The 23,731-nt window shown below is 38.6% G+C and overlaps 1 protein-coding gene across 3 annotated transcripts in view; it reads left to right on the top strand.

Moving 5' to 3' along the window:
- WDR7 (WD repeat domain 7) overlaps positions 1 to 23,731 on the top strand; it is a 271,518-nt gene that overhangs the window by 8,851 nt on the left and 238,936 nt on the right. For all 3 annotated transcript variants that reach the window (XM_081150203.1, XM_081150201.1, XM_081150202.1), the window contains exons 2-11: positions 8,406 to 8,577; positions 11,381 to 11,487; positions 13,025 to 13,103; positions 16,403 to 16,577; positions 17,492 to 17,568; positions 18,401 to 18,520; positions 19,995 to 20,140; positions 20,475 to 20,577; positions 22,566 to 22,722; positions 22,942 to 23,190. In XM_081150203.1, coding sequence (XP_081006329.1) covers positions 8,419 to 8,577; positions 11,381 to 11,487; positions 13,025 to 13,103; positions 16,403 to 16,577; positions 17,492 to 17,568; positions 18,401 to 18,520; positions 19,995 to 20,140; positions 20,475 to 20,577; positions 22,566 to 22,722; positions 22,942 to 23,190 — 1,372 coding nt within the window. In that variant the 5' untranslated portion in view covers positions 8,406 to 8,418. The remainder of the gene's footprint in view (positions 1 to 8,405; positions 8,578 to 11,380; positions 11,488 to 13,024; positions 13,104 to 16,402; positions 16,578 to 17,491; positions 17,569 to 18,400; positions 18,521 to 19,994; positions 20,141 to 20,474; positions 20,578 to 22,565; positions 22,723 to 22,941; positions 23,191 to 23,731) is intronic.

Below are 23,731 nucleotides of genomic sequence, written 5' to 3'. Positions count from 1 at the left end.
CCGTTCTCAGGAGAGAGGATTTGAGTTTGTTTTTGTCTACGATTCTCAGGAGTCCTGCCTGGGGCACAGGAAATACACAGCCCAAGATGACATTGACTCTCCTGTAAAAATGCCTGTGTTCTGGGATAGAAATACATCTTGCTTTTGCATTTGAGAATTAGAAAAGCAATAGAGAGAAATTAACATCCACCTGATGCTAGATTTTTCATATGTAATCTTAACTGTTTTATAGCTTTTAGAAATCACATGGGATACCAGTACCATGGGATAGTGCAGAACAGGATGGGCTTATCAGAGTGTCACTCCATAGGTTACTGATAGTTTTAAAGGGGAAAAAGTCGTTATGGTGGAAGAGCTGGCAGCCCCTGCCTTCATCAGGTGGTGCAGGACCGCGGGGCGTTAGCACGCCTGCTGTGCTGGTGCCCTGCGATTTGTGTGTCATCACTATGAAGCATTCTTGCCAGAATGTCTCCCTCGAACCTAATGATGCCTTTAGATCCAACTCCCAGTTTGTAGGAAAAACGATAGAGGAACAAGGTTAATGGTATCATAAAAAATTAAAACAAATCTAAAATGTAGACCAATCTGTTTTGTTTTTTTAAAGTTAATGTGAAGAAAAATGAGGCGGGACTCTTATAAATCTAACAACTGAAGACATAATTAAATGCAGTTTGTAAAACTTGAGTATTTCATTTGCTGGTTTAAAAAGTTATCACAGACTCTTCTCTTTTTTGACAATCAGTAATGTGAACCTGACCTGGATTGTAGATGCTATTCGAGAATTACGCTATTGATGATGGTGATGGTGATAATGCTCTTATGTTCATGAAGGAGAATGTTCTTATTTTTAAGCTCTGTATTTTAAAGTAGTTGGGGTGAATTGTCATCATATATGTAGGTTGTTTTCAGAGGATTCAGAAAAATGTCTACGTATAGGCGTTAAGGATAGATTCTTGTTGAAGCTATATGTTTTTTAAAACTTCATGTTGTGTCCGTATGTGCATCTTTAAAACAAAAGAACCTGGTGAATCGGGGCCATTGTACTTATTCCTTTATTTATTGAACTATCTTTTTGAATACAATGAAATACCCAAAGTGTGTGTGGGGGGGGGGACACCTTAAAACCAAAGGATTTATCCTGAGAATTAGGATTCCCACTCAGTCCAGTCTCATACCTCTCTTACTCTCCCTTTTCAGAGGTAGTCATTATTACTGTTTTTTTAAAAAAAATTGGTATCATTACAGAATTATTCCAAATGTTGTATGTGTATAGATGTGTGTAGATACATATGTACCCCCCTTTTAAAACCCAAAATGGGAGGGTATTTTACACACCTTTCTCTCCCACTATGTATTTTGGGGATTATTTCATATTTTATATGCAGTGTTCCATTGTAAGGCTCTGTCATAATTCATTTTACTAATCCCTGATTGATGGGCATAGAAGTTCTTTTCATGTACCTTTTAACATTTAGAGAAATTTTCAAACATATAGAAATAGAATAATGTAATGAATACTCTTGTACTAAAAAGAGCTTCAACGCTTAAAATGAGTTTGGGTTCTCCAGAGAGCAGACTCTGAGGTGGGGATTACCACTCAGGTTTTTTTGGGGGGTGCTCTTACTACACCCAGGGAAAGAAAGGAAAGGAGGCAGGTTTGGCTTGAAAGAAAAGATGAGCTGTGATGTCTCAGTGTAGCTTCAGTGGGCTCTGGGGGCAGTTCTGAAGATGGAATGAATGACCCTTCTGGAGCTATCCTGAATTGATAGGAGGGGGCCTAGCTTTTATGTCCCCCAAATTGATCAGTCATTGGATGTGGACCGTCCCACTGGAAGGCTGCAAGAGCTTGTACAAGATGTCTCCCTTTGGCTGGGGCAATCCTTCATGGGGCTGATGACCCAGAGTTCTCAGCAGCTGGGGTGATAAGTCCTGTATTCCTAAGGAGCATGTGGACACATACTGTTCATCACACTTACGATCCTGTTTCTTCTTCATCACTTCTAGTACCTCTTACCCCCATTCCCCTCTACCTTTCCCCAAGTGCCACTGAGCCAGGCGGCGGCATGTCATTTTGCCCATAAATACTACACTCCTACTTTCCTTTGAGTAATGTGTTTTAGTGAAATCTTGATTAACCAGATTGACTGGAGAATGAAGTTTTCTGGTAAATAGAATTGTGTGACAAATGAAGACAATGTAGAATAGTGACCAGTACTTATTCATTAAGAATCAAGAGGTCTGCTTATGCCTATGAGCTCTGAGATCAGTTTACAGTGTGATCTTGAGAGAGTCGCTAATGAATCTAAATATCCACCAGAATAAAAATCTGTAACATGATAATGAGCTATACTTCCCTACATTACTAGATTACTTTTTTTGTCAATTACAAAAGACTTTCTTTTGCAACCTCTTAAAGGTTAGAAGCAAAAGCAAAACAGCAGGAGGTAGGCCCATATTCCACCAACTTTCGCAGTGACTCGGCTTACTGATACAGGTGAAGGATGAGTGATTTCTTGCCATTCATATGGAACACCTTTTGTTGAATTCTCTGGTGCCATTTTGTGAAAATATTTTCTGAGCTGTAATTTGTCTGAGACCAGATTATGCCTCTGTCCCTCTTCTACCTCATTCACGTTCTCACTTTCCTTCTACCCCTCGTGCTTGGTTCCTCCCACGTTTCTTTTCTTTTTTTAAAATATGTTTTTATTGATTTCAGAGAGAGGAAGGGAGAGGGAGAGAGAGAGAGAGAAACATCAATGATGAGAAGGAGTCATTGACCGGCTGCCTCCTGCACATCCCCTTCTGGGGATCATCCTGCAACACGGGCATGTGCCCTGACCCAGAATTGAACCGCGATCTCCTGGATCCTAGGTTGATGCTCAACCGCTGAGCCACACCAGCCGGGCCCTCTGTTTGGGTAGTAAGAGTCAGGTTTAAATCACTTGGTCTGTTTCACGTTGCTGTCAGGGTGAACTCCAAATTCCTTAAGATGTCTGTCCTGCCAGGTCCTTTACAGTTGTTGCATGTTGACCTGTTGGTTCTGGCCTCGATATTCTTCCTTTTTGCTGGGAATGCCCACCCTAGTAGTGTTACTGACCAGGAAGAACTGGGGCCTAGAACTGTAGCTCCATGTGCCTCTTCCTTGGCTAATCCCTGCTCATTCCCACTCATCATTTCTTCCAGGACCCTTCCTGGACCAAGGAAGCCAGATTAGGAAGTTCATCTTTTATGTCTTTACCTATGACTCGTGGTCTCAGGGTTTCTCCTGTACCACACTCTGTGAATGCTGTTTGCATGTATGTAAGCACTACTGGATGGTTGAATTGCTTTTGTTTTATCTACTGTTGTAATACCACGATGCAGGCACAAAACGGAGACTTGGGAAATCTGCTCCAGAATGTATACTGACTATTGTTATGAGGTCAGGATTTAACTTGAAAACTACCTTAAGTACTGGAAAGGGAGTTTGTAGTGTTATTTTTGATAAAGTGATGCAGAACTGAATTGTCATGTTTGCAGAGAATAGAATTGTGTTTGACAGACATACACAGTGGCACTTGTATATTGTGGCAGAAAGTCAATGAAAGATATTAACCTGCTGAGAAGTTCAACTTTATTAAATATTAAGTGGCGGCGCTGGAAGAAGCCGGTAGATGTGGAAGCAGAGTGTGAAGAAGGGCCAGGGTTTGTGGGGTGTTTAGGGTTAATATTTACTGAGCATCTGCCATGTGCTAGGTATTTTACTAGTTGCCTTACATATTTGCTTTCTTTTAACCTTTTTGACAGCTTTCTGGAAGGAGGGTGTTTTTGTGCATCTTTTACAGGTGGGGAAGCTGAGACCCAGACGGGTAAGTTTTTTAAGGTCGCATACAAGGGCCAGGACTTGAGTACAGTTCTAATTGTGAGTTCAGTGTTCCTTCAATTATTATTTTCATTGTTGTTGACTGAAGTTAAAAAGCCAGGCATGCTACTTTGGCCTTAAATCCCTCTAAGAAGTATCCGTGGGTTTAGAATGCAGTTTTGCACCAGTGATAGTTCACCAAAACTTGAGGAATCAGTGCTCTCCAAACTGATACGTGAATTTGATGCAGCTGCAGTCATAATCGCAGCAGGCTTTTCTGCAGAAATTTACAAGCTGATTTGAAAATTTGTATAGAAATGAAGAGGACCTAGCATATCAAAGGAATCTTGAAAATAAGAACTAGCATATTTCCATGCTGGAAGGAAATATCACTGTGTTCCTTTGGGGTGTAAATTTCTTGAATTCTCTTATAAGCTAGGCAGGACTAGCTTTTATATACTGGACTTGTATAAAGTTTAAATATATACACATTATACAGTGACTCTCCTAAACCATCTAAGTCAAATTCATCTTTCATATGTTGGCTGACTAATGATACATTTTAATTACCTTCTGCCAGTGTGAGAAGGGGCCTGGGGACCGGAGGATGGTTGTATTTGTTTCCCTGTCCTCTCCCCACCTTCAACAAAGCTCCCCCTCTTACTCATAGGGGCCTTAAATTTTTTTCTTTACTGTAATTTCTTGTTATTTTTACCACCTCGTTTATGCCACTGATATTTTTCTTACAAACTTTGGGTGTGTAGCATATTTGAACATGCAGTTAGGAGTATTATACATTTATATGTAACAAAACTCAAAAACCATGGCCTGAAGCAAGTGGGAAGTTTATTTTCCCCGTTAACAAAAAGTGTAGCTAGAGTTAGAAGAGACTTTATGAAGGCTGAGTTCTCTTATATTTTGAACTAATGCAGCATCTTAGCAAGGATGCATCTGTGTCTGGGGAGAGATGGCAGAGCCAGTGCCCAAATGTCCTCAGCAGTTTTCTCTGCCCTCAAGTTTTGAACGTTCCCCAAAACCCGCCTCCCTACAGTCTGCCCCCAACTCTGATTTAATACCCTGTTATCTAGGAGGTTTTAATATCAAGTGTATTCTGAGGCCTAGGAGCACAAATGCGCTTCTCCATGTGAGTCCTGTAAATGAGACTCTCTGCTCCCCTTCTCTAGCCAAGAGCTGACGCCTTATTCTCTTGTGTCTTTCAAAACGTCCTCCAGTTGCTCACCAAGCCCTTTTGATGGATTATCATTTATTTAGAAGTTGTTTCTGTTTCTTCTGTATTTCACTGGAATGACCCTAATCCCAAGCGGTAAGACATATCCACATCAGCTACTGATTGTGATTCCCGCTGCAGCTTCATTTCAGGTGTCCTTTAGGGTTATCTTTTAAATGTCTCACCTAACAGACACTTTCTTTGTAGAGCTTTTGTAGAGTATACCAGACAGGAAATAGCATTGTGCATTATTTAAGCACCTTTGACAGGATATATATATGTATCTTGGGGTCAGGACAGGTTAGTCTTTACAGTCTAATTTCTTTGGAAATACAGCAGTGAAATTTGCATTCTGGTCCCCTTCCCCTTCTCCACACACACACAACATAAAGTGGTAACTCCTTGCCTTGGTTGGGCAGAACTTCTTACCTTAATCCTCAGATAAGAGTTAACTATGATCCCCTAGAAGGTATAGTGACGTTCTTTATCATTACTTCCTAAGAGGAATTGCTTTTTAGATAATTAAGTAATTTTAGGTTATGTTCTTTTAAAAGGATGTATTCCTGTTGAATTGTTTTCCCCTAAAATCCATATGTTGAAGTCCTAACCTCCAGTACCTCAGAATGCAACCTTGTTTAGGTTTTTATAATCAAGTTAAAATGAGGTCATCAGTTGGCTCCTAATCCAATATAATTGATGTCCTTATAAAAAAAACTGGGAATTTGGAGACAGACATGCACACAGGGAGAACACGAGGTGAGCATGCGGGTGGCCTTCTGCAGGTCAAGGTGAGAGGCCTGGAACAGATCTTTCCATTCTAGCCTCAAGAACTGTGAGACAGTAAATTGTGTGTTTAAGCCACTCAGTTTGTGGTCACAGCAGCTTTAGGAACTAATCCAGTCCCTTATGAAGATCCTTAATTGCCTTTAGTGAGAACTCTGAGATTCTGGTTGACTGTCAGTTCTTGATTTTTTGTGAGGATGTAGGGATTTGTTTTTTCCTAAACCCTTGTAATTAATTTAGCCTCTGGAGAAGCTGAGTTAGAGATCGATGTGTTTCCTAGTGACATAAGCCATACCTTTACCATGTAATGGATGGGCATTTTCACTTGTTTTAAGGACTGTGCAATACACTCTTCTCCCAGGGTTTCTTGAGTTGCCTTGTCACTTGAATGCCAGAATGCCCTTGCCTGTTGCATCAGAGCAGGCACAACTCTCTGTAGCACACACATGCCTCAGTCCTGGATCTGCATATTTGCACTCTCTTTAAGCCAGACAGTATGCACTGAATATGAGTCCTCAAATAGCTAGAGGAATTGTGTTCTTTCCAGATCTCACTGTACTGTGCTCCATGCTGTGAGCTTATTTAATTGAGAGAAATCTTCTTTGGGTGCTGTAGTTTAAAACTGAGTGTTGTCACCATGGAAAAATGAACTCCTTCCAGATTCTCACTTTGAGAAAATCATTGTTAGATGTGTTATTCAGCCAGGAACATGCTGTACCAAGTTTATTAAAATTAGTTCAGTGCTTTGTTTCATTTTCTGGTATCAAATAGGGATATGGGAATAATGGTGAGTGTCATGGTAGTTTATGAAATGGTGAACATGGTACATAAAGGGTTCTGTTAATAGAAAATAAACTTGGAATTTTTTTCTTTAAGTATCTTTTTTATAAATTGATTTCAGAGAGAGGGAGAGAGAGATAGAAACATCAGTGATGAGGGAGTCATTGATCAGCTGCCTCTTTCATGCGCCCTACTGGGGACGGAACCCGCAATCCGCGGTAATGGAACCTTGACCTCCTGCTTCATAGGTCAACGCGCAACCACTGAGCCATGCAGGCTAGGCAAATTTTTTTTCTTTAAATGCATACGTTATACTTATAGCAAAAAGAAGAAGTTTGGGGGGAAAATACTGATGAAAGCCATGTATTCTAACAAAAAATAAAAGATGTGATATAGATTGTTTTTAGAAAACATTCCAACGTCAATCATAATTTTTTACTGGCCTAATTTACTAGTGACTATTCTTTTTTAAAAAAGATTTTAGTTTTCGTATAAGGAGTGTAGGTAGTAGTCTAAAGAAGAGACTTTTGCGAAAAGCACTAGCATTAAGAGCATGGCTATCAAGTTAGTTTCTTTAATAGAAGGTAGCAATTCCTTTGAGTATTACTGAAAATTTCTTAGGACAGTCTCAGCGTTCTAAAGAGTCTGTAGTTATACACATACACATATTTTTGTTGTCACTTAAAAATCTTAGGCAGAAAGAAATTGCTAGAGTGACATTTCTTTTGACTGACCTCAGGCCTCTAGGTGACCCCATAGTGTCTCATGAGACCTGGCGGCCTTCTTTTTTCTATGGAGGTCTCTTTGATGGTTCCAGTCTTCATTTCTTTCTAACTACGCTGAATTAGTGTTTAGGTCTTTAACCACACAGTTAATAACACTTAAATCTAGTTGTTTCACCAACTAGATCTCAGTTTTGTCACATGAAGGAATAATTTCTTATATTGGTGCTTTCCTATGAGAGGAGTACTCCAGTCTATACTGGTTAGTTATTCATCTCAAATTTAAAACTTTTTACTAGAACTAAATTTTTATTATGCAGCAAGGAGTTTGAATGAGTTTCTCACTGAACATACTCTTTTTAATCTTTAGAACTGTGAAAGAACACTGGGTTTTTCTTTGGCATTGATGTTTAATACTGGCTCAGAGACTTAAAAAGATTCGGAGACCTCACTTATGGTTGGCAGCATACCAGAGTAAGAATGTGGTCTGCAAGATCATCTTCCTAGGTTCTGATCTGACTTCCATTACTTTACTTTCTCTCTGTGACTCTTTATGACTCACTGTCTTTACTTGTGCAAGAGGAGTGACAGTAGTGGTTACTGCATGATTTGTTGTGAGGATTAATTGAGGTTTAAATTAGATTTTATATATACAAAAATTAGATTTTATATATTTTTGTATATGCATCTATTATTATATATGCTTAGAAAAATTTTTAGGCTTAGGAAGTTCAAGTTGGCCTCAATAATAAAAATGTATAATGTGTTTTTTGTTTTTTAAAAAATATATCTTTATTGATTTCAGAGAGAGGAAGGAGAGGGAGAGAGAGAGGTGAAACATCAATGATGAGAGAGTCATTGATCGGCTGCCTCCTGCACGCCCCCGACTGGGGATGGAGTCCGCAACCCAGGCATGTGCCCTGACCGGGAATCGAACCCTGATCGCCTGGATCCTAGGCCGATGCTCAACCCCTGAGCCACGCCCGGACAGGCTGTAATGTTTTAGAAGGAAATATTGTAATGTTCGTCATTATTCTGTTACCATTTCCAGGTCTGAAAACACAATGGCAGGAAACAGCCTTGTTCTACCCATCATCCTTTGGGGTCGCAAAGCACCGACACATTGCATCTCTGCGGTACTTTTAACAGATGATGGGGCCACAGTCGTAACCGGGTGCCATGACGGGCAGATATGTCTCTGGGATCTTTCAAAAGAATTGGAAGTGAGTATGTGAAATGCCTATTGTGCCTTTTTTTAAAAAAAAATGTATCTTTATTGATTTCGGAGACAGGAGGGAGTGGGAGAGAGAGAGACAGAAACATCAGCTATGAGAGAGTCATTGATCAGCTGCCTCCTGCACGCCCCTGACTGGGAATTGAGCCCAGAACCTGAAACCCGGGCATGTGCCCTGACTGGGAATCGAACAGCCATCCCCTAAATCACAGGTCAGTGCTCAACCACTGGGCCACGCCTGGCTGGGCCCTATTGTGCTTTTTAAATATAAGAAACTACTTACTCGAGAACAACACAGATCTAGAATAACACTTGGCCTCATATATTTTCTGCGAAATACATTTTGACTAAAGTTGGTATTATGCGGATTGTTTACATTATTCATCAGAGTTGGCGTCTGCTGGCTTTTGGCTCTTTTCAAATAATATCTATCCTAAGTGGCATAATATATTACATGTATAATTTTTCACAAAACTTTTACCCATTTTGAAGGAGGCTTCCAAAAAGATTAAAAAACAATTAAAGTGTACATTTTGTTGTATTTACTTTGAAAATCATTGTGTATTTATTGCCATTCTCTACTGCTCTGGATATGAGTGCACAGTGTGCTCTGCTCCTAAGACCTCTTAGTGGACAGACTAGGAAAATAGGAGTTGGGGACATACACACACACACACACACACACACACACACAGAGTTCACTTGATAACCTCCAATTCCAGTATCATACCGCAGGGTTTATTCTACTTTTCTCTTTTTTCATATTTTTAGCCTCCCTTTTCTGACAACTCTCCCCAGAAATTTTTCTGTAAAGGGGACCATAGAAAATGGGGTGATAGCTGGCCTAGAATATAGTGGCAAGAAAGTTGACTTTTTAAGTAAATTTTTCTTTTTTTTTGGTAACAGTCTTACTGAGATAAGATTTGTATACCATACAATTTACTCATTTACAGTGTACAATTTGATGATTTTTAATATGTTTAAAAAGTTGTAGAACCATTATCACAGTCATTTTTAGAACATTTCATTACCTCAAAAACAAACCCTGTACTCTTTAGCTGTCATTTTCAATAATGCCACCCTAGGCAACAACTAATCTATTTTTTTATCTTTTTCTTTTAAATATGTTTTTATTGATTTCAGAGAGAGGAAGGGAGAGGGATAGAGAGACAGAAACATTGATGATGAGAGAGTCATTTATCAGCTGCCTCCTGCACAACCCCTAGTGGGGATCGAGCCCCCCACCCAGGCATGTGCCCTGATTGGGAATTGAACTCTGATCTCCTGGTTCATGGGTCAGCCCTCAACCACTGAGCCATGCTGGCCGGGCTCTACTTTTTATTTTTATAGGTTTGCCTATTCTGGGCATTTCATAAAAATGGAATTATGTAATATGTGAGTTTTTTTGTGTGACTGTTTTTTTTTTCACTTAGCATAATATTTTCGAGGTTTATCCATGTTGTAGCATGTAACAATACCTCATTTCTGTTAATTGCCAAATATATTCCATTGTATGGGTATGCTCCATTTTATTTGTCTTTTTATCAGTTGATAGGCATTTGGGTTGTTTTCACTTTGGCCGTACTGAATAATGCTGCTGCGAACTTTTGTGTATGAGTCTTTGTGTGGACACGTTTTCATTGCTCTTAAGTATATACCTAGGTGTGAAATTGCTAGAACTGGAAAAATGACCCCTACACTTGGATAACATGTAAAGACTAGCTAGGTTAGGAGGTTGCAAAGTAACTAGAAATGAGGACTGATAGCAGACTTAATATGAATCGGCAATGCAGTGATGAGAAAAAAAAATCACACCACATTTTACTGAAATGATTATAAGCAGTTAAGATTTAACTTGTGAGCTCTTAGAGACAATCCTCTTACTGCACGGATTTCACTAGAATGTTGTATTTATTTAAGTTCAAGTAAGAGGGATAAAAGTGACTGAGGGGCACGTGAGAAGTTGAAGGAGGCAGCTAGGAGAGAAGTATATCTCTTGACAGACATTAAAGGAAGTGGACTGTTTACCCAGGGAGGAAAAGAAGGTTAAGTAAAAGGTGGCTTCGTTATTGTCTTTTGATATATATGGAGGGTCTTCTTAAGTGTTATACTTTCTAGCAACTGCTATTAAAGACCAGTAAGAAGAAATGCAGCGTTCAGCGGGAAGGCACAGAATGCCTTCTGTAGAGGTCATGGTATCTTCTCTTTTGCTAGGAAAGAATTCAAAACTGTAGCTAAAACTTTTGCCATCCATATCTTGGTCCCCATTTACCTGTGAAAAGGGCACCCTGGCCTAACCCAGTGGCAATAAAATGTTGGAGAAATGGCAGAAGCAGTAGTTGAGTGAGTACCTAGAGCGATGATCTTAGTAAAGGAGGATACTCTGAACTGTGCTTTTAGATCAGTGGGGCTGTTATTTAAAAAGCAAGGGAAGTTAAATTATTTTATATGCTAATTCACATTCTTAGCCTGATTTCTCAGTATACCCTAGCTTAGTGTTTAAGACCAGCTGCCCTGGCTTGAACCCTGGCTCCATCACCCTCAGAATGATACAGGGCAAGTATTGTCACCTCTCAGTGCTCCAATTTCATCTGCAGAACTACTTGGTAGGGTGATTGGGAGCATGAAATAGGTGGGAGTCACTGTTTTATTATTCTTAGTTTTTGGTATTCTGAGCAAGTCTTCTCAAATCTACATCTTTATATTTATATAAATATTTAACAGGACTCCTAAAAAAAAGGATTCATTTTTAAAAATGTGACACTTATATGAACATGTTTGCGTATTTCTAGGTTAATCCTCGAGCACTGCTGTTTGGCCATACAGCGTCAATCACCTGTCTGTCTAGAGCATGTGCTTCTAGTGACAAACAGTACATTGTGAGTGCGTCTGAAAGTGGGTAAGCATTTCCTCATCGCCTTGTCCCTCAGGAGTCCTTATTGCAAATGGTGCCAGTGTATCAGTAAGGAGGGAAGGGTTTTTCGTTTGTAGTATTTTAATAAATGCTTCAGTTGTCTAAATTTAAAGATATTTGAATATGTGGTTTTAAAAATGTGCATTTTATCTTTAGTAATGATTTTTATAATAGTTTTATTATAATTTATTTTTATGTCTTTACCTTGCTTTTGAGAAACTCAGAGTACCATAAAAGTTAAAGCCGGGCATTAGTCCCCATGGCATTGTCATTGAGTTGGCGGACAACTCTAAGAGTTTTAAAAAACCTGGTGGATGCTAGGCTAGTGTGAATTTGGTAGGTGAAGCCATGGAAAAGTTCATACAGTTATATTGATGTATGTTAACACGCTAGTGTAACCACGTATATTCCTGAGTCTCAGGATATAACTTGCTTTTGGAGAAACAGTTGATTGTACAGTAGTTGTAGGGTCCAGAGTGTACGGAAGTTTTAAAACTTTTTTGGTGCTTAGGAAATTGTATATTTACACAATATGTTATTGAAGAGAATTATTTAAGAAGTTGTCTCCTCCACCCTCCTCATAATTTTATGAATTTGAAAAGAACCTTGTGTAACTGTTTGGAAAAAGAAGAGTCAGCATCAGGTAAAAATATAGTATCTTTTAGTCAATTAAAGAACTCACATTAGAATACACAGTCTAAATAGATGGAGCTTTTTTTGAAAAATTGTTTCATACCATGTGAAATATAGGAAAGGGCATTTCAAAGAAAACCCCAATAATATCTGGATAACTGCATTTTATTAATGTTCTTTTCTATTAAAGAAATAAGTTTATTTCTTTAAAAGACACATCATTGACATTTCTGATTTTGAATGTTGTGTCTTTGTTTTGACACATAAGCTGTTTTGTTTGTATGCATTCAATAAAGCTTTTGCAATAAATACAGAATCAAAACTGGGATGTTATATTTCACTTGAAAAAGGTTTGGAATTCCTTTAACTTTAATTTTTATTTGTTTTTCTGCAATGCTAAATTTTCTAGCTATGTTGATAACCATCTCAGTGATATAAATTAAAAGATCATTTCTTGTTTTTGTCATTTGGGGCTCTGCTCTGCTTTGTTATTATCCTATCTCTGAGGTTGAGGTTGAGGGAGTAGCCACTGTCTGAAGCAGCCAGTGTCTGGAACGAAGGCAGAGGAGAAAGAGAGCTCTGGAGGGCCTTGCATCGGTTCTGGCCAGAACTACTCACAGAACTTCACCCACCGAAAGGGAGCCGGGAAGTGTGATCCCACCATGTGCCCAGAGAGAATGTGCACCAGGGCAGGGGTGGGCAGGTTGGAAAGGAGGTTGGGGTGGTGAGTGGGAGGACTAGAATTTTTGATGAATAGCACTAATTATTATACACTACTTTTTCTGAAATATATCAGTTTTAAGGGAAGATTACTTTTAAACCACTGCGACAAGGTTGAACAGTGCTTTTAAAAATCTGATTTAAAGTTAACTGTTATTTTGTTTTATAGAGAGATGTGTCTCTGGGATGTGAGTGATGGCAGATGTATTGAATTTACAAAATTAGCCTGCACACATACTGGCATACAGGTGAGTATCTCTTTCTGTAACTGCCTAAGTCAGCACAATTATTATAGGCATACAATTACAAACGTTTTTTAAGCATTGACCTATCTTTTTATATGAAAGCTGGGTGGAGGTGAAAAGAGGACTGGAATTGGAGTAGTGAAAGTGTTCCTTATATGATGGTCTGGCAGGGGAGAGAACAAGCAGAGGAGACTAATGGGGAAATACTTGACGTAAGCCTAGGGCACTGCCGCTCTGCCGTCTGATTGTCCTGGGTCCCAAGTGAGCTAGCTGGGCGAGTCCTCTCGATCCTCCGTAAGGGAATTCCTTCTTGCAGAAGCCTTTAGAGTGTCATTGATGACTGACACGCTCCGACCCACTGTACAGATCATATCCTCTTTATTATTTGTGTAGTTGGTCCTTAGTATACTTTTTGACTTTCCAGCTCTGTAGAAGAAATGACCATTTCATATGCTTGGTTTACACAAGAATTTACATGGGAATTTATACTTTCCAACTTACATTCCTAGTATTCTTTTTGCTCTTTCATAATTGTCAGATTCTTTATGCTTCTGTTTACTTATCATTTGCTGGGTTGAGTGTTGGGAAAATTACAACTATGTAGAAAATATGATTTATGTTCTCAGTGGGGAAGGGGAGGGAAGAAGAAAACTCACATTTATTGAGCAAATACTGTATGAGCATTTCTTGTATGTCATTCTGTTTAGTCCTTCCCACATCCTTATGAATTAAACAGGAGTGTGTAATTTTACACGTAAGGAAACTGAGACCCAGACTGATTAAATGACTTGTCCCTGGCTCACATGAGTCATTCCTGGTTCCAGGATCCCAAATCAAGTTTATCTGACTTTAGGGACTTTGTTCTTTCCATTACATCACACTGCCTCCCTTAAAATAACAAAAACAAAAACAAATCACAAATACAATAATTTGTTGCAGGAAAAAGCCTTTTGTGCCAACACAAATTAGAAAAACAATGGAAAATGTTTGGGGGGTGGTAATTAGCGTGGTAAAAGTCTTTTATGATGATTTCTTGGCCTGCCAAAAGCCTTTGAAAATTTCTTTTTCAATGCTGTTGGGTGTATGCTTTTTATTTAAAGGGCATAAATTATTTATTTTTTTGTCATATGAAGAACCATCAGGTTTACAGAGAGAAAGGGGGTAATAAAATGATGTAGGGTCATTGACTTTATAGATTAATTGAAAAATTATATATAAATGTCTTGAGCTCATTGGATATAAGTGTTTTGACTGTCACATAATTTTATGATTTAAAAACTTTTGGTTTATATTTGAGGAAAAATTATCTTCTTCATTTATTCAACATTTTTTCAGTGCCTACTATTTATCAGATCCTGTATTAAGCCTTCTGCATTTAAATTGGCAGCTGCCTCTAAGTGGAAGATGCTTTTTGGTGGGTTCACTAGTGTTTGACAGTTGTTTCCTGTGTGTTCTTTACCCTCTCAGGTCTAGAAGCAAGTGTTGTTTTTTTATACATGTAGAAATGGTAAACCTTGGTGACACTGGCACTTAGAAATCACAAAGAAATGCCAGCTTATTAAACTTACCACATAACAAATAAGGACATCCCTTTTTTAAAAAAAAAAAAAAAGATGTCTTTATTGATTTCAGAGAGAGGAAGAGAGAGGGAGAGAGAAATAGAAACATCAATGATGAGAGAGTCATTGATCCACCGCCACCTGCACCGCCCCGGACTGGGGATCAAGCCCACAACCCGGGCATGTGCCCTGACTGAGAATTGAACCTCGATCGCCTGAATCCTAGGTTGATGCTCAACCGCTGAGCCATGCCTGGCCGGGCGCATCCCTTTTTAATATTTGGAAAACTTGTTTCTCCATTCAGGACACTTTCTTTGCCAGTATCAAAGTGTCTTAAGAAGCCAAATTAGTGTTCAAAAGATTGTTTGGGAGTATAGCTTTAAAGCCCAAGGTGAGAGGCACTTAGGCAGGCAGGTCTGATGAAGTACCTTGCCCTCGGGAGAGAGCTCTTCTCCAGGTACTGTCCGGCACAGGGCTTTCCTGGCTGGTGCTGGGTGATCAGAGACAGTTTGTTCCTCTGCACCTGTCCTTTGCTCCTTGACACATCCTTCCCTTATAAGGGTCAAGGTTACCTATGGTCACACTATTATATGGGAGTGCCCGGCAGTCCCTGGGGCCTCCTATGTGTTGTTTTTTGAATCAATCTTTCTTAAAGTTTCAGTGGTGCTGCCTTGCACTTGCTGAATGTGCTCCATGGTCTGATCAATGTTTATGTTTAAGCAGTTGCAGTCCTTCTTATGCAGGGTACTCCATATTTGAGGAAAGATTGTATTTCTGCACATTCAATGTTGAGCTCTGAGAACAGGGCTCATGGGTGTGGGAGCAGATTGACCCGGGTTTTTTAGTAGTGCCCCCGTTGTGGAGTGGTTACAGCATTGCCCTTTGTGCTGTGGCTAGATCGCCCTCATATGATTCATAGAAGGTCCACTCCTTGGGAAGTGGTCATCTCGATATTAGACATCTTTACCTTCTAAAAAGCCTGTAGTGGAATCAGTCTAGTAAGAGAGTTCTATTTCATGAGGCTAAGGGAAGATGGGTCCTTGATAAGTCATTGGTCTTGTTCTGAGAGCTGTTCTTCCTCCACCCTGTGGTGCATGGGAACTGATCTGACCCTTTAGACGTATTCTTGGCATGAGTAACATGTAGATTGTGATTGTATTGATTTTTCTTCTGTTTTTCGTCCACAAACTGTAAATGTGTACCATGAGAATGTTTAACAAGTTGTCTTGCACTCTAGCCTGAAATAACACTTAGATTAATCAGAACTTACTTCGGATTGTAATATGTTTGAACAGCAACATCTTAACTTCTAAATTTTATTTGATCATAACTAGTGATTATAATCCTATACTCACCTATTCCCATTCATCTAAAATTCATGTTATTTTTGTGACCAACCTTGAGCTTCCCCCTTGCTTTGGTTCCCAAAGCTGATTTTATTCTGGTGTTTTATTGCTTCACTCAGCAGTCCTGTTTTGGATGCTGCAGGAAGATAAAAACGAATTATTATCGTGAATTCTCCAAGGTAGTTTAGGGGGGTAGGATTAGGAAAAGGGCGTTTGTCAGGTATTTGAAATACTCAGGTAACATGTGTGTATGTGTACACATAGATATGTAACGTAGGCCATATGTTACATGTCTGCAAGTATTATTGAAGAAATTGAGCCTCGTGCTAAGCTTGATGAATGCATTGAATCAAGTGTCTTAAGTAAAGGAGAACATTTAAAATCTTTTTCCTTGTAGTTCTATCAGTTCTCTGTTGGAAATCAGAGAGAAGGAAGGCTTTTATGCCATGGCCATTATCCTGAAATCCTTGTTGTGGATGCCACCAGCCTTGAGGTGTTATACTCCTTAGTATCAAAGATATCTCCAGACTGGATTAGCTCCATGAGCATCATTCGATCCCACCGAACACAAGGTCAGTGTGTGGTGCCTTTTAGGCCCTCAGCACTATGACTTACTGGTTAATTCACTGTAGAGCTCTGTCATGTATCATGTATTAACGTATTTGGTTATATTCTTCTATTTAAGAAATAACTAATTATTTATGGTCTGTCTCTACCTTCATAAAGGAATCTCTGATTGGATTAAGATTTAAAGTGTTAGAGGGTGGCGGTGATTTTCTGCAGGGAAGGGCAAATAGCTGAACCCCTGTAGAACTGGTGGGAGGAACCATAGTTTCACCTGTGTATTTCTTGGGCCTGGTTTTGTCACTTGCTTAAGAGGCATAGGATGTGTTTCCATTTTATGTGAAAATAAGGAAAAGGAAGGGGATTGTGCACAGTTAAATTTAATGGAAGTTCCTGGTATGTTTGCTCCCTCACCCAAAGCTTATGAATTTAGGTTTTATGTCATGTGTTTCTCTTGATCACAACCTATGGAGGGTGTAATGTGCAATAAAATGTCGAGAAGACAGGCAAGGTAGGTGGGGAAGTGGGTAAACAAGTGCCTTGAAGAAATAAAGTGAGTCTGCTCATCTATGATAAATAACTTAAAATTGTGAATTTTGAAGATAAAAGTTCTTTGTTCACATAGTGATCAAGAGCACTTGAAATTATTAAAAACTTGATTACAAATAAAAAAATGATTTAAAGTGGCTAGAAACAGTTTTCCCTTGAATTCCAAATTTTTAGTCATCTCAATTATGTTTCAAAATCTGGTTTCTGTTATTTTATGAAATATAGAATTATGTTTTTATGCCAGTTGTAAAACATATTGTTATTTAATTTAATTAAGGCAAACCATGTTCCATGTTACTGTTAAAACCATGTTACTATTTAGAAACAGTGTATTGTATTTGTAACCTTGGCTTTCTGTTCCTTTTTGGCTTAGAGGACACAGTAGTAGCACTGTCAGTGACCGGCATATTGAAGGTGTGGATTGTTACCTCGGAAATAAGTGGCATGCAGGTGAGACAAGTGAGACTGGATTAATTTCTCTTCTTATGGAGTCTTAAATTTCAGTAATGATAGGTGCCTTCTTTTCTTAAAGAGGAAGGGAAAGCTAATCTTTTTAATAGTCTTATTGACATAGTATAGAAGATCCCGTATAGAAGATCCCGTAGAATGCTGTCTCTGTAAGTAGGTTAAGTTTTTTACTTTTCATGGTAGACATTTGCTGTATCAAGGATAGAAACAGAGAAACATATTGCACAGGATAGGAAGTAAAGAAACATATAGAAAAGGTGGAATTTTCCTCAATGCTTCTATTTAAGTTAAAAGGTAGTTTGCCCTAGAGAAAAAAAAATGAAGCAAATCATCACAAAAAAGTATACAAAGCCAATTTTGGTTCTCTACCTCTGTTCTTTGGGCTTGAATTTCTTGATACTATTTATAGGAAAGCTGGATCAATTTTTTGACAATATTGGTGCTAATCTCTTGAGCTAGGGAATTTTTAGACATTGAATCTAGGAGGAATTGATCAGTTTTTTAAAACTTAAAGGCACATATAGCTACGGAAATTAGGGTTGACTCAAAACTTTTATCATCTGTTATTGCTAGAGTGATGATACTGATTCTCATCACTATTTTAATCTTGAGTAGCTTTGTAGCAAAGATGTCATGCCCAGATGTGTGTTTTTTTAATGTACTTTTATTGCTTTTTACTGTCTTGGTTCTCATGTAAGGGGCTAAAATCATGACCATATCAAGTCTTTATTTCATTTTTGTTTTCTTTATCATTGTGTGATAATTTTAATTAACCAAGCCATTCCTATAATTTTGCAAATCTTTCTCTTTTCAGGATACTGAGCCAATATTTGAGGAGGAATCCAAACCAATTTATTGTCAGAATTGCCAGAGCATCTCTTTTTGTGCATTCACACAGAGGTCACTTTTGGTTGTGTGCTCCAAATATTGGAGGGTAAGATCGGTACATAAGTAAGAAACTGCGTTTTTACCCTTCCATGTGTTGGTTTATCAGACTCCTGAAGATAAGTGTCAGGAAAAGTTTGGTGCGAGAATGTTTTGACCATTTGGTATCACCTGTGACTTTGATGTCATGTTTTGAGGTGTTGGGATTGGCCATGTATAGTCGTCTTGTTTGTTTGTTTATAGAATGATTCAGTTAATGATTATTATTCTGTTGACCTGATTTCTGCCTTTGCTCCCGTTTTATTTGTTATCTTGTCAGTGTAACATAATCAGCAGCAGTGAGTTTTCCGCAGGTTGACGTATCTTTGCAGGTTGTTATTATTCCCAGTTGCCATTCTGTCCTGACTTCTTGGAGTCAGGAACGTCTTCCTTCATCACTTCAGAGCTGGTGAAGGATTACATTGCTTCCACATTGCAGACTTTAATATTTTCATAATAGAAAAAGAGCCAGCCTGCCCTGACCACTTGTACCAAAGCTGCCCATGTATTATTTCGTTTAATCCTTACAACTCAGAGGGGCAGTGTATTGCTTATCTAGTCCTGCATAATAAAACCCACTCCCACATAGCAGTTTAAACCACAGACACGTATCATCGCCCATCTGATACATGCATCACCACCCCACCTGTGGGTCAGCAATCCGGGCACAGCTCAGCTGGGTACCTGGCGCACGGTTTTCACAGGCTGCAATCAAGGTGTTGGCCGGGACTGCTGTCTCATCATAAAGCTCGCCTCGGGAGGGTCTGCTTCAGAGCTTACTCACATGACAGTTGGCAGGCCTCAGGTCCTCCTGGAGACATTCCTTCCTCTCCATGCGGGCCTCTCCGTAGGACCAGTCACAACATGGGCTCTCCCTCAGAGTGAGTGCCCCAGAGAATGTGTGGCCAAGACCCACCTAATCTTTTCTTTATTTTTAATCTTTATTGATTTCAGAGAGAGGAAGGGAAAGGAGAGAGAGAGAGAAACATCAATGATGAGAGAGCCATTGATTGGCTGTCTCCTGCACACCTCTGACTGGGGATCGAGCCCTCAACCCAGGCATATGCCCTGACCCAGAATCAAACCTTGATCTCCTGGGTCCTAGGTTGATGCTCAGCCGCAGAGCCACGCCCGGCCAGGCCTAATCTTGGAACTGAGATCTCATCACCTCTCCATGTTCAGTTGTCTAGAAGCAGCCACAAAATCCAGCACACACTTGGGAGAGTGTTAACAAGGGTGTGAATGCCAGGAGTCGGGGGATCAGTGCAGCAGTCCCAGTGGCTGCCTAACACAGCAGGAATTCATTCACTTTCCCCATTTTGCAGATGAGGCGATTGAGGCATAGGGGGATAAATAACCTGTCGAAGGTTCTAAGGTGGTGGAGTTGCTGGAGTACAGCTCAGGTGGTCTGACTGCAACAGCTCTCTTACTACCACACTGTTTACAACACAGACTAGGTTGTAAATTTCTTCTCCTTCCTGTAGGTATTTGATGCGGGAGACTATTCCCTGTTGTGTTCAGGCCCTAGTGAAAACGGACAGACATGGACTGGAGGCGACTTTGTATCGGCAGATAAAGTAATCATTTGGACTGAAAATGGGCAAAGTTATATTTACAAACTACCTGCCAGGTATTCAATAACTAATAAGTTAGGACTTTAATCAAAAGCAAGATTCTGAATTTGGGGTATAATTGGGAAATACGAAAACATGTATAGTATCAATACTTAATACATGTTAAAAATACTCAGAACTTAAGTTAGACAAGTAATTCCAGTTTAACGTCTAAGTACAAAAATAGGAGGATTTTGAGATAGGGTATTTTAATGATGTTCATTATTCATTGCTAAATTAACTATAATTTATAAATCCATTTTTTGTTCATGTCAGATGCCTCATCACATGGCCTGACAGAATATTTAATGTCAATATTTTAACTGAATATTGTATTTTTCTCATTTTCAGTTGTCTTCCAGCTAGTGATTCATTCCGCAGTGATGTGGGGAAAGCAGTTGAAAGTTTAATTCCTCCTGTACAACATAGCCTCTTGGATCGAGCAGATAAAGAGGTAAAATTCTTCAGGTATTATTTATAATTGTTAGTTACGTTGCAAAGTTTTCATTACTATATTTTTTGCTGTCTTTTGGTAGCTAATCATTTGAAAGGTTCAATACAATTTAAGATACTGCATTAGACATTGTAAAATACTTTGACATGCTCAATTATAAGCACATTTTTAATATTTGCATATCTTAAAAGTAATATGCCTATAATACAGCACTCACCATTCTCTGAGAGTACAAGTGATCTAATACTGATTACATACTGGAAATGACTTTTTGATAAAGTTCATAGTGATGGTGTAAATTTATTTTACTCTGTCATGCAGTATAAACGCAGTGGCGGATGTAAGGCCCTTGTAGAAGGGCAAAGATCATCATGCAGTGATGCTCACTAATGACAGCTCGTTACCTGAACAAGGGTTGCAGTGTCTCCCAAAACCATGGAGTGATTTAAATCATTAGGCTTTAGAAATGAACAATAAAAGAAAATTTTTCTCTATAAAAACCAAAGTTTATTATGATTTCTTAAAACTTGCAACAGCACTTAGTCCTGGGTTTTCAACTTTTAGTACTGGGTTTTCACTTGTAAGAAAGAAGCTTTGGTTTTGGAAATAAAGTTTCCTTTATTTCTAGGTTTCTACAGCTTTTTCATTCTGAAAATATTGTTCCATCTTTATGTGAAGGGATGAGGGGAAGGGAAGTATTATTTACAGTGAATATTTTGAATATACAGAATTTATGCATGTGTGTACAACTAAAATCCTCTATAATCAGTTCTTTATTCTCTTAAATTTCTACTTACTGCTCTTTAACCTAGACAATCACCTCCAGTAAAATGAAGGGATAATGATTTTATAAAAAATATACATAAAACAAAACAAAATTAAGTACATTTCATGTTTTTTAAAATATCAGCTGCCCAATACATTTTAAATTAAAATATATCATTATGTGGTGTGAGATACCCATTTGTTGAAATATTGTTTGTTAGAGCTGCTGTAGCAACTTCATCTTGTTCAGCATATTATCGATTAAAACTTTCAGTAATTTTCAGAATTTGAGAAAAGTCAAATAATTGATTGTGCTTAATATATATATTTCTGTAGTCTAGTGCTTTTTAAGAAAACAGTTAATACCCAAACACGGTAATTAGATTATTTGTTAACTATAATTGTCAAAACTGAAGTCTATTTATTACTATTTTTCAGGATAAGATTCTGTTTTAATATTCAAGAATCTGTGAATGAATACTGTAAACTTTAATTTTAGGATTCTACAACTATTTAGAATTTTCAAATAAGTGATCTCACTGAAGGCACAAGATCTTAAGCAGAAAAATAATTTGTTTTAAAATGAAATTATCCATAAGACCCTAATGAATGGTTTTTGTTCCTAGTAGTTTATAGCTAATGTATCGGGCTAGGTTCAAATTGATTATGTAAATGTGACCAAGTGAAAAGTTGCACAGTTGGCTGAAGAATATACTCATTTTTAAAACTGGAGCCCTCCAGTTGCACAAGGTTGGTAGTTTACTTTTGTTGCTTCTCCTAGTGACTGATCAGGAATGGGCAAAAGGCTAGGGTTAGCCAGTTCTCCCCTTTTGACCTTTTGAGTGGAGACTTTCCTTTTTGGTAAAGAGTGGTATGTCTTGAATTAATTTTTTAATGACAGACAGTTAAGTAAATTGCATTTTTGTGGTGATTAATCAGTTTTTATAAAGCAGCAAAAAACATATAAATACTAATTCTAGAGAAAGACTATATAATTCTTATTTTTTTGTGTAATACCGGGTTTGAATATTACCGGGTTTGACATGTACATCAGTGTTACAAAATTACATTAAAATATTGTTGAATACTCATGTTATAAGCACTTTTTTTTTTTACTCTGGTACTGAGGGTAAGTACTTGACATCCTTATCTGAAAAAATGCGATTGTGTGAAATATTTTGATTAAAAAGACAGCTAAAGGTATTTGAACAATTTTTTTTCAGTTGCTAATTTGTCCTCCTGTTACTCGGTTCTTCTGTGGAGCCAGGGAATACTCCCCTAAACTCTTAATTCAGGGGGACTCTTCTGGAAGGCTGAGTATTTGGAACGTATCAGACACACCTGAGCAACAGGAAGATGAGGAAGGTGCTAGCAAATCAGGTACAGCAGCTTCTTAATTCTTTTAATTTAACACCCTACCAGCCACTGAAGAACAAATTCATAATGTCATATGCCATTTTCTCCTTAGAATTAGGGTTGAGGACAGTTACCGTTCTTTGGTATATTACTAAATCAACTATAAGCACGTTTGTTTTAATGTTTTTAATTTTCTTCTAACATGCACAATGTTTTTCTTTCATACAAAACAAACCTCCACAGGGTTGGAAATGACAACGTCTGTCAGTTTGCAAGAAGCGTTTGATAAGCTCAGGCCGTATCCCGCCGGGATTATAGATCAGCTGAGCGTGCTGCCCAGCAGCAAGGAGCCTCTTAGGGTAACCGCGAGCGTGTACATTCCAGCGCACGGCCGGCTCGTGTGCGGCCGCGAGGACGGGAGCATCGTTATCGTGCCTGCCACGCAGACGGCCATCGTGCAGCTGCTGCAGGGGGAGCACACGCTCCGGCGAGGTACGCCGAGGACCTCCCGGGGCCTGAGGTGTCCAGAGAGCCCCGTGACCGTGACGGGGCAGTGTTGGCGCTGCAGCGAACCAGTGTAGTCGTTAGTGTGCTGTGCAGCCCACAGAGTTTAATGGGCAGATAATGAAATGCTCAGTGCCTGTTCTTGCAATAAATGCCACCTCATGATGGTGAATAAAGAGGATCCAGTTTTTCCTCTTTAATGCATATTAAGAGTTCCATTTATTAATAGGTACCTCTGTGATTTACTAAATAATTACCATTATTGTCATTAATGCGGATAACCTTTTAGAACAGTGCTGTCCAGTGGAAATATATATATATATATATATATATATATATATATATATAAAAATATATAAAACAGTGTATATAATTTTTAGTAGCCACATAAAAAAAGTGAAAATGAAGCAGGTAACATTCATTTTAATAATATATTTTATTTAACCCAATATAGCAAAACTATTTTCATTTCATTGTCATTGCTATTTTTTGTCCTAAGTCTTTGAAACCTCATGTGTATTTGGCATTT

The sequence above is a fragment of the Miniopterus schreibersii genome (genome assembly GCF_964146895.1).
Source record: "Miniopterus schreibersii genome assembly, chromosome: 10".
Taxonomy (NCBI): Eukaryota; Metazoa; Chordata; class Mammalia; order Chiroptera; family Miniopteridae; genus Miniopterus; species Miniopterus schreibersii.
This window is presented reverse-complemented; position numbering and strand designations above follow the sequence as displayed.